The 12,248-nt window shown below is 32.3% G+C and overlaps 1 protein-coding gene across 1 annotated transcript; it reads left to right on the top strand.

Annotated features, from left to right (window-relative positions):
* The first annotated feature begins 4,622 nt into the window (after positions 1–4,622).
* LOC112746934 (coniferyl alcohol acyltransferase-like) lies at positions 4,623–8,129 on the top strand. Its single transcript, XM_025795041.3, has 3 exons — positions 4,623–5,090; positions 5,324–5,765; positions 7,303–8,129. The coding sequence occupies exons 1-3, from the start codon at positions 4,689–4,691 to the stop codon at positions 7,869–7,871; spliced, it is 1,413 nt and encodes a 470-aa protein (XP_025650826.3). The 5' UTR covers positions 4,623–4,688; the 3' UTR covers positions 7,872–8,129.
* The last annotated feature ends 4,119 nt before the right edge of the window (positions 8,130–12,248 follow it).

The raw sequence follows: 12,248 nt of genomic DNA, 5'->3' as shown, positions 1-12,248 counted from the left end.
TATCAACTAAAATTATGGCTGACTTGATACATTTCTAATTAGAAGGATAGATAATATAAAATTAATGCACTGATATGGTAGACCTCTCCTCGTCATCTCTCTCTGTTTCAAGGCTTCAAGCTCTCTCTTCGACAAGTAGCACTCCTCCACTATAAGAATATCCCCTTTTAGAGTGGTTTTAATTTCATTTCTATTGTGTTTCGTAGTGGATTACAAGATTCTTACTCACTTTAATTCCTCACTTCAGAAAGGTATGTGTGCTTTATCCTTATTGAGTTATGGTAATACTTCAATAATTTCTTTCTTTGCCTTTTTAAATAGGAATTTATTGTGTGATTTAATTATATGATTAATTTTTGAAGCATGAATTTGTGATTATGGTATGTAAGCATAATGCATTGTTGCCTTTAACTTTTGTGCAGATTTTGTTGTCGGCTTTTGAGTGTCCTCATTGTGGTGAGAGATGAGTTACTCTTTATTGTGAACTGTGTTTATTGGCTGCAATGTGATTGCTTGCTCTAATTTCATTTGATTTTTAATTAGAAAACAAAATAAGATAAGGCATAATGGAAATTACATAGCAAATGAAGAAAAAGACTAAGACAAATTACATGGCAATGATGCATGATGCATTAGTCAAACCAAGACTAAGAGAAACCAAAAGAGGATATGCATGGATACATAGCAATTGATGTTCCTGCATATTTGTTACATTTGTGATGAATCTATGTGACTTAATTAACATTTTAAATTTGTTAAGAACTTAGTAAAACTAGTAAATAATGCCAAAGTTATGACCAAATTTAGGCATTGTGAGTTCCTAGTAAACTTCATTGTTTGCTTGAAATTATCAATTTTATAGCACTTGATTAAAAAGCTGAGAGAACTAATTGTCTAACAAATGTTAAAAATCTTGACATTTTGACATGGATAGATTTAATTTCTCTGTTTTGACATGTTAAAAAAAATAAAAAAATAAAAAGCCAAGCAAATGTCTAATGTGAAAAATTTTGTCCCTTAATTTGATTAATTCTTTAATGGCATCGAGTTAGTCATTAACATGAAAGAAATAAGGTTAATTATTTTTGCGAGTTTTTTTTCTCTTCTTTTTTAATAGGTTAATGCAAGTGGTTCAGTTCAGAACAAAGGTTGGACCCTTGAAATTGTCGACCATAAGGATTCCAAGGAGCCTGAGGTATTGAGAATCAGGGGTTTTAAATTTAACAAAGTTGATCAGCTAGAAGCAAAATACACCGAGCCTGGCAAGTTTACCCTCAAGCCTTGAACCTGCATCTGCTCTTAAGAAATTTTAGCCTCTCATCTATAAGTGTTGTTATGAACTGGGTTTGGGAGTGCCTTTCTGGTAATAACGTGTGCTCAACAGTTAAGTTAAGAGTTTTGCAGGTCTGCTTATTGCACTTTTTTTTTTAGTTTAATATTTTTTGGATGATTGGTTGTAAGTCTTTAGTATTTTTTGGATCTCGAACTTGATTTCAAGTGGCAAAAGCACATTTCAATTTTATATTCTAGATTGCAGGTAATTCCGAGAAGTTGATAAAGGTGTTATTTAAGCTTACAAGACACCATGCCCCCCTCAACCATATTTCCCTTAACTTGATCAGCAAGAAACTGTTTAGTACTAAACCTGATTTAAATATGGTGGTTGCAGGCTTGTAATAGCCATTCAGTAACATATGTCCCATTATATGACACACTTGGTATGTTTTTCACTCCTTTTCTCATTGATTTTTAGATGCTTTTTATTATTCCAAGCATTTCCCTAATGATTCTTGAGGTACCTAAGAACAGGTCCAAATGCAATGGAGTTTATCATAAACCATGCTCAAGTTTCAATAGCATTTGTACATGAAAACAAGATTCCTTCTGTGAGTTCTACTTCCTGAGTTTGGATTTGAGTTAGTTCTTCAATTTGTTGGAGATGATTAACTGTTTCTGTATTTCACATATTTTGTCTTGTCTTGGTCAATGTTCTTCAAATCTTATAAGTATGTCAAATGATTCTACTTTCTTTCAATTTCTGAGCTTCTGTTATATTAAGGCTAATCTTTCCTTCTTCTCAATGCTAACCAACTTCTACAATCTAATAATGTAGCTATTGTGAGTTTTGGTAATGTTTCGACCGTGCAAAAGAGTGAATGTTTTCATTTTTCATTGTTCTGAATTAGTGTCTTGTGTTGTGCACTTATGCTTGAAGAATGCAAGTTAGGTCATCTTAACTAGTAGAGCTTTAAGATCAGTGTCTTCCTCGTTTTTCTTCTTTTGTCCCCGCGACATCCCAAATCTGGTTACTCTCTTTTCACCTTTATATATATGAAATTTGGTTAATATGCTTTATTATGATATGTGAGTATCTGATTTCTTTGCATACTTACAAGGGAGTAAAGGGAAATCAGCTCAGCCTAGCTTAAACAATCATAAGGTACGCATTTGTAGCTAAGTGAATTAGTGAAGTGCTTTATTGATGTGGATTCTGTTATTACATAGAAGTAGAACCCTTAATTAGTTTAATGTTGCCGTGCAATTGTATGAATAAAAATTAGTGTTTAACTTTAATTAGTTTAATGTGTATGAATATATATTGTTATGGCTCATACATAGTACTATTAGTTATAGTTCTATGTCCAAGTTCTGACATACATAAATCATATGGTAGCTTTAAAGGTAGGCCGTAATGGGTGAATACTTTTTCGCCATGCTTATCTCCTGCTTGATTCTTTCTCTTTTGTTATTTGGTCAAAATACTTGTTTTGGCAGTGAAGGTAATAAACATTTATTCTTTCTAAAATATCTTCTCTCATCACCCTTCAATGACAAGCCACATCATGCAACTCGAGTGTTTGACATGATTGATGACTTTTACATTGCAGATTTATGTGCTATTGGAATTTGGTTGTATCTAGTTGCTTGTAGTATGCAAGTCACATTTCCTTTAATAGCTTCACTAATTGTTACTTGATAATTCTCGTTATTTCTAATAGTCTGTTTTCACTGGTTATCATGCAATGTTGATTCATCCCGACAAAAATATGGGTAATGAAAAGGCTGCAGAAGCTTTCAAGTAACTTCAGAATGCATACGAGGTACAATCTGTTCATGGTAGAAAAATCATAGGCTATAAAGTGTGGTGGATGACCATCAATTATCCTTCCTTGATTGATTTTGGTATGCTATCGTTCATTGTACATTGTTTTAAATGGTTTGCTATGTTGTTGCTGGGACTAAATCCAAACATGTGCAATTTATCCAGTGTTGCTTTCAGGCTCGATGATGCAAACTCTGACCCATTTCATTTTGAACCAGTTGAGCAACACCAGTAAGTTAGTTGTTTTCCATTATTACCCTTAGATATTTTTGTTCCTATCTTGTAAATCTAGTATTTATGTGATGATCTTACTTTGTCAGAGGTATTTTTCATAGAGGAAGAACCACTGAAGTTGAAGTTGAATTTGAGAAGCTCTTGCACAAGAGGTTTTATGCAATCTGCTACTACAAGTGGACCATCAAGAACCGAATATCATATATTTATTTAGCACTTAGATATATAAATTATGTTACAGGGTTGATACTTTTATTGTGTATGGTAGTATTTACTCTTTATAGATACATGAATTTTGAATCAAATGAACAATGAATTAGATCTATGATTGTATAAATATTTTGGTGTAGAAAATTTTATTAAGAAGGAAACTTTTGATGTTGTAGTATTTATATACGTATAAATTATTATTTATAATAGAAATAATTTTTGTAATAATTAATAAAAGAAAGCTTTGATGTTGGAGAGATTATGACAGTTTAAAACAGTCACTAAATACAGGAAAAACTATCACAGGAATTAGTAACTTAGTGACGGTTTTAATTCGAAAAACTGTCACTAAAAATATTGCGACAGTTTAAATAGTCACTAAATATATCTAAGAACCGTCATAAAGACAAGTAACTTAGTGACGGTTTCAAATTGTTGCTAAATATTGTGACTGTTTAAAACAATCACAAAGATATAAGAAAAAACTGTCACAGGATTTAATAATTTAACGACAGTTTTAAAACGTCGCGAAATACAGTATAAAAAACACCTTTACAAGTGTTACAAATTAGTGACGGTTTTATACTTTAAAAACCGTCACAAATAATTTAGCGACACTCCATACCAACGGTGGTCCAAAATCGTCACTATGCCAGCTGGCAACGCTCAAATCTGTGACGCTTTTTTTAGCCGTCGCAAAAGTATTTAATGACAATAAAACCGTCACCAAGCATTAAAAAAAACCATCGTCAAAATGCTGTTTTGTTGTAGTGCCACCAAATCATGATCTAATCAATTTTTGGCCTTCCTTAGCCACCAAATCCTTAGTCACCAGGGAACTACCCTATTTAATTTGCATGCCTATAATTTGTCGTCCTTAAAATGCTTAAGGTCTCACTAGTAATAATTGTCACTACCAATATATATGACATTTCGCTGATTAATTAATTATAGCAACAAGAAAAATAAATTGTTGGAAAAGGATCCAGTTGGTTTAATTTCCCCCGGTTTACTATCTTCTTCATTTATCCATATCTTTTTCTATATAATATAAGCCAACTTTTGCATGTGGCTTGTGTTCATCAACACACATAAATACAATAAACCCATCAATAATATTCACATATTTGGTATATAAAAAATGGGAGAATTCAGAGTGAGTGTGATCAAAGAGGAAGTGGTGGCAGCCATGCTTCCCATGCAAGACCATTGGTTGCCATTCTCAAACCTTGACCTCCTTCTTCCACCGATTGATGCTAGCGTCTTCTTTTGCTACAATAACACCGCAATGCTGAGCTTTGGATCAATGGTGGAGTCACTTAAGAATTCACTAGCTAAGGCTTTGGTTCCCTATTATGCTTTTGGTGGTGAGGTGGTGCAAAACTCCATGGGTGAACCTGAGCTTCTTTGCAATAACCGTGGGGTTGATTTTGTTGTGGCTGAGGCTGATGTTGAACTTCAGAGTCTTAACTTGTATAACCCTGATGAATCTGTTGAAGGAAAGCTTGTTCCAAAGAAGAAGCGTGGCGTGCTTGCTGTTCAGGCATGGATAAATATCCTTTTCGATCTAAACTATATTATGGGAAAAAAAAAAAAGGAAACTCAACATAGAGGTGGATTGTAGCATGCATGTCTAAGTTGGTGACTACAGTAGCTACGCAAGTTTTTGTTAAAATTTTAACCAATAGCTAGTTCAAACTTTTCTTTAACTCGGTTTATTTTGTAAGAATATTTAATTAACTTAATTAAGCATGCATTTTTGTATAATTGGTGCAGGTAACTTGGCTAAAGTGTGGTGGATTAGTAGTAGGATGCACTTCTGACCATCGAATCGCAGATGCTTACAGTACAAACATATTTCTTGTATCGTGGGCCCAGTTGGCCCAATCGACAGGGCTCACTACCTTAACTCATCAACCTTGTTTTCGCCGCTCCCTCCTCAGTCCAAGACGCCCCCCAACTATCCACCCTTCAGCTTCAATTGACCGCATGTATGTTCTCCTCACCGACCACCTTCCTCCACCAGCTGAGCCCAATCCCAGTTCCGATCCCGGCCCAATCATCAGCCGCATATATTTCATCACTGTTGAAGAACTTAACCGCATTCAGGCACTTGCAACCTCAAACGGTGCCAAGCCCACAAAGCTTGTATCCTTCTCTGCATTCTTGTGGAAATTGGTTGCTACGGCTTCTGTTTCATCCAAAGCTATTATTGATGGTAACTTACAACTTACAATCCATCAAAAGAGAAATATTTATAAAATACGTATAAAATAACTCATTTTGTACATATATTTTCTAAAAGTTTATTATTTCATTTCATAATACATAGCCAGTAAACCCTTAATTTTACAATAAAAAGTAACAATGCAAATAATAATTAAAAAGTGAACAATTATGTCACTTCTCTATTCATAATCCATCATGCATGCTACATCTAAAATTATCTAATCTAATAGAATATATATTAAAATATTAAATATATAATTAAAATAATAATATATAAATAACAAATATTTATACATAAATATATCACAATTCATTCAATAATTGATTTTCTTTTATACATGCATAACATTTTTATTCACAATATATAGAATAACCGCCCTAATTGGTTATAAATATTAAATATGTTATGATTATGATATTCAAGTATTCAACATTTTGAAAGTTGGTACTCAATTTAAATGATAAGAGAGTGAATATTTTATTTTGTTAACTATTATATATCCTCACTGTTACGATTTTCATCCTCAAATAAAAAAGAAATAAATAAACACATATTTAGGCTAAAAAAAATGAATATCTAATTTGGTCTTGATATTTTTTTTATGGACTACAAGGTTTTTGTACAAAAAAAAATTCTTTTTAATTTTTTATATTTAATTTTGTGAGACTAATTAGTTTCTCTGTCAATGATTTTTTTCAAAACATACTTATGTATGTGATACGTTAATCACTAATATATCTTCTATTTAAATTTTATAAGTAAAAATAATTTAAAAATTACTAATATTTTTTAATTTTACACAGTAAATTTAGCTAATATATTTAAAAAAATAAAACTAAAAATTAAACAACCTTAAAAATTATCATTAAAAGACAAAGAGATTCCCAACAAAAAATTAAAAATTGTTAATCCTAGTTAGTTATTAAAGGATAAATCAACAGTTTAACATGTCATGTAGGTTTATTTCGTTAATATAGAGAGAAAATATTAACAGATAGGCTAACTAGTCTCATAAAAAAAAAAAAAGAGGAATGCTAGGGGGCCAGCAACTTTGTGATTTGTAGCCATCAAATAGCCATCAATGATGGTTTTAATGGTGTGAGATTTCATTCACTTTTTTTTATTGGTTACATGCTGGCCAGAATTTAACAAAGTTGTTGGCCCCTTAGACTTTTCCAAATAAAAATTTGAAAATGGATTTTTTTTTTAGAACCTCGTTGTCTTTCGAGATAATTGTTAGGATCGTTTAGAATTTTTTCTCTAAAAAAAATAAGAGAGAAGAACTGCACATACATTAATGGTGTATATATTCGATTACATCCCATATCCACTAAACATAAATAAACTTAATTAATTTAAAATTTAAAATTAAAATTAACTTTTTTTCTTTTAACCTATTATTTAAGTTGTTCAAAAAATATTATTTTCCTATATTTTCTCATACATACATACATATATATATATATATATATATATATATGATCTTGCGAGCTTGATTCAAGCCAATGATGTACATATATAACAGGTTATAATAACAAAAAGGCGATCGTTGCTAAGATGGGTGTTGTGGTTGATGGAAGAAGAAGGCTGAGCAATGGCGACAAGAAGAAGGAAGCACTAATGAATTGTTACTTTGGCAACGTGGTTTCCATTCCATTTGATGGGGAACCAGTGGAGAAGTTAGTGGAAAAGACACTGAGCCAGGTGGCCGAGCAGGTTCACGAGTTCCTAGAGGTGGCAACAACGGAAGAACACTTCTTAGGGCTCAATGACTGGGTTGAAATACACCGCCCCGTACCGGCGGTGACCAGGATCTTTCATGAAACGTATGATGGGCCGTGTTTTGTGGTGTCTTCGGGAAGAAGGTTTCTTGAGTCAAAGGTTGATTTTGGCTGGGGAAAGCCAATATTTGAATCATGCCATTTTCCATGGGGTGGTCGTTGTGGTTATGTGATGCCATTGCCTAGCCCTAAAGGGAATGGCGATTGGGTGCTCTATATGCACCTTCACAAGAACCACTTGGAATTCATGGAGTCTCATTATTCTCATATATTTAGGCCTTTATCTTGGGATTACCTTTCCAACCAAATATGACATTATTTGGTTAATAACTACATACTAAAAATTAATCAATAGATTAATTATTCGTATAAAATATATATTAAAAATAAATTAAATAATACATATATTTTTACACAAATAATATATACGGCTTGATTTAGTGGCTAATTAGTATTGTAATTTTATCTTGTGTGGAATGTATCTTGTTTTATGTTAAATGTATCATAATTTGTATGAGTTTAATTTAATTGTTTTCTTTAAATGTTGAAATAAAAGAAGTATGTGCATACTATGTGAAGATGCAAAAGTATTATTAAAAAAAGAGTATTTTATGATATGTAGTAGCAGTGTTTTTGGCAGAGAAATTTTATATAAAAGATAATCTTTCAGGTAATGATATGCACCACCAGAAGCATGTTAATTAAGCATGTACTACTATAATAATAAACCATGAGATAGATATATGTTCCTGAGTGTTGGGTGTGTGACAAGTGAGTGAATAATTAGCTAGTGTCTGAGTATAATATAAGTGAGCAGAGGTGTAACAATTACAAAAGTGAGTGTGTGTGTGTAACGTGCATTGTAGAGAGTGAGAAAGTGTGTAACAAAAGTGTGAGTGTGTAATAATTTTTAATGAGTGTGTTACGTTTATATACATATAAAAGTGTGTTACGTTTATATACATATAAAAGAGTGTTACTTTTATTTACGTCATTCACAGAACACATCAATAATCTGAGTTTTCACAACTTACAATTATGGACGGTCAAATTGAAAAAAAATTGAACGTGTCGAACTTATTCTTCAAAACTTACTAGATTCATATAATCAAATCATCATTAACATCACTAATAACAATATTATTGATTAATTTCGATTTGATGATGTTGTTACCGCTATTTAAAAAAAAAAAAAAGAGTAAGCGTAAAAATAAAGACAATCGAACAGAAGGTTCAAAACAAACAAAAATTTTGTGGGAGTCATTATCGTAATAAATCAAAGTCTTAAAAGAGGTGTTATCATTATGATAAAAAAGGACACTAGAAAAAAGATTGTTGGTTAAATAAAAAAAGTACAGAAATTTCCTGATACAACAACCTCACAAGGATGTATTACAAGTATCTCTGATGATAGAAGCATCTTGTGCATTGAAGCAGCGATAGGTCATGAAGGTAGTGGACGACTGATTGATGTTTTGTTGATGGATTATGCTGCAACGTATAACATGACTTTGCATCGGCATTGGTTTAGCACCTATGAACCGGTTTCATTAAGATTTGTGCTCATGAGAGATAATCATGCTTTGAAAATTATGGGTATTAGTACTATTAAAATCAAAATATTCCGTGGTTCCATATGTACAATTCAAGGTATAAGATATGTAAAAGGCCTAAAAAAGAATCTATTGTCTGTTGGGCTCTTGGATGTTCAAAAAGTACAAAATCAGGGAATGTCTTTGGTGGGAAAAGAATAATCTAATCCTTTAAGGATTAAGTAAAAATATTCTTAATATGTGGTTCAGATTGAATTTGTATATAAATTACCTATAATTACATATGACCCCATACTTATCTTAATTATAAACCGGTACATTACGGTTTGGTTGGACTAATGACATGATGACTGATTTAATTGTTTTTTTTTTTTTGGGAAGAAAATGTTGGTATTTGATTTAATGGGCTGAGTGATTTTTGGGCTTTAAAAAAATTTAATAATCTAAAAGTAATTTATTTATTTTGGGCTTTAAAGAGCTATAATAATAATAATAATAATTAATTATAATTTAAAAAAGAAAAACTTAATTGCTAGTATTCATCCCCAATTCCCCATCAGACACCCATTTTCAACACGGTACCCCAACTTAGATCCCCAACACTCACTGCAATCCAAATACTCCGTGACTGTACTTACAAAACTCATTTCAATGGCAAATCCATCTTCTTTGGCGTGTTGAGCATATTGTCCATAAAATTTCTTTAAAATATTTTTTTTGCATTTTCCTCTTAAATTTTGATTCACTCAATTTTCATGAACAGACACCGTAAAACCACCGCATGAAGGAGATGTTGGTGTTGCATTTTCTTTCGCCTTCCTCACTTTTCTGTTCAAACTCCCGGTTAGCCTTTTTTCAATACCTTTGCTTTCGAAATCAGCATTTGTTGGAAGTTTCTTTCAATATCTCATCGTCGCCGTTACCGCCACCACTAACACCGCCAAGTCGGACTCAATTTGAATCTTCTAGTAGCCATTCAAATCGCACTTTTTTTTTGAATTTTTCAATTGTAAAGGCTTCACCTTTACGACTAACCACATGCCAAAAGTGTTCCCTATTTTTTTGGCAAGTGTCTCCCATAGTATTCCTATCACTTTTGTGATTAAATGACATCTGCATTATATAGATCAATTTATAATTGCAAGAACTAGAAATAGCTGTCGTAATAGAAGACTATGATCTCCAAAAAGTTTGCCAATTGACATGTTTAGGAGTAGTGTATGGTAAATAACAAGGTTATTTTTCTCCAAATTTGCCCCAAATGTTATTTTTTATTATTTGTGAACCGGTTCCATATTTTTTTATTAATTTCTTTTATTACCTAATCCTTTAAGGACTAGAAGATCTTTTTCCACCGAAAAAAGCTCCACAAAATTAATATTAAAAGTGGAATCTTAAAAGTGTTAAATAGTGTTCAAGCCAAAAGGCTAATAACCAATCTCTACTTACTCTTTGAAGACATAGTCCAAGACGCAAAAGTGGCTGCTGCATGTGTAAATCATGAAGAGATGTCGATGATGTGGCATTGCAGGCTATGCCACATGCTAGGATGTGATCTACAAGTTCTTGCAAATAGCAATATTCTTCCTAGGATCAAATTGATAAATCTACTTTTCTGTGAGCATGGCGTGACAAGCAAATAACACAAGATAAAATTTAAAAGGTGCATCAAAAGTAAGCACATACTAAACTTAATTCACTCTAATGTGTGAAAATCACCTGTAATATTATTAGAAGGAATAAATTATTTTGTCTCCTTCATAAATGATTACTCTCGAAGGATATAGGTGGATTAAGAAAAAGTTATATGTGTTTTCAATATCCATACACTTTAAAGCACAAATCACTACAACAATTTATAATTCCAACAGCTATTTCTTGAACGAGATTAAATAGAACCATCACCGTTGTTGTCCCATTTTACACATTCTAGCGGTGTAAAACAACCGCCTCTAAAGTATGTAACGGGCGGCGAGTTACTTTTACTCCATGGCAGTTTAGAGTATTCGTGCCATTACCCGCTTAATTCCTAATTTTTGTTTGCGCTTCTCCCTCTAGCCACTATTACCCGTCATTACCCCAATTTTGGTTATCCCAAAACCTAGCTCCTCACCTAGAACTCCAATTGTAGTGAGAGAAACTCTTTTCGCAGAACGACGATAAATCATGGCTTAGCAAAACCCCACGCATTTGTTCCTTTCCATGGTAAACTAATCGTGCTTCTTTTTAATTTGTTTTTTTCTCCTTGGACTTAATGCTTCTTGTTGTTGATAATCACTAATAATCCATTACTCTGTTCTCTCGTTTTTTCCGTCTTGTTCATCACTTTGAAAGCACAAATTTTTTTCTTAGAAGTGCAGAAGATTACTCTTTTTCTCTATTAGGATTTTCTTATCTCTCTTTTTTCTTACAAATGATTTTTGAAGCTTAATCTATGACATTTTGTTATTTTTTATAAAATAATTTATAATAAACTTATAAGTACAAAATTAAATTCACAAATTAATGGTTCATAAGTCATAACTCAGGTGATCAAAAACTATTCAAATTTTTTGAATTGTGGTGATGATTTTATTAACAAAGAATAATAGAGCTTTTCTTTGTATCTCAATGTGGGGTATTAGAATATAATTAGGATGAATTAGTATTATTTAGTATATCTGAATATTTATTATAGGAGATTACGTCTTTATTATTACGATTCTTTTAGCACCTATAAATACCCTTTATATTGTATCATTCTAGACAATTTGAATAGACAACTTGAATAAACTCAATAATATACTTTTCAGATTACTCTCTCAGTCTCTTATTTCTAACATGGTATCAGAGCCATGGTATCCTCCTTGAAGATGATAGGTTGTTTTCCTTGCGGTGAAATCACCGTAGTTTTTTCACTTTTTTTTCTATGCCATTTTTCCTTACCTTTTGTCACTCCTTTGATACTTTTTCACCTCACCGACTAGCCTACTTTCTCTGTCTTATATTTTTTCGAGTCGAATGATCAAACACCATTGTCATCCGCTGCTTACCTATTCTCATGAAGAAATCATATAGTTTTCGCTCTCTTTCGACAGTTCCGTCTGCGTTCTCTCATGGCAGTTCTGTCTGTGTTCTCTCGTGGCAGTTCTGTCTGC

The sequence above is a fragment of the Arachis hypogaea genome, chromosome 15 (genome assembly GCF_003086295.3).
Source record: "Arachis hypogaea cultivar Tifrunner chromosome 15, arahy.Tifrunner.gnm2.J5K5, whole genome shotgun sequence".
Lineage (NCBI taxonomy): Eukaryota > Viridiplantae > Streptophyta > Magnoliopsida > Fabales > Fabaceae > Arachis > Arachis hypogaea.
Note: the sequence above shows the minus strand (reverse complement) of the source record. Positions and strands in the feature narration are given on the sequence as shown.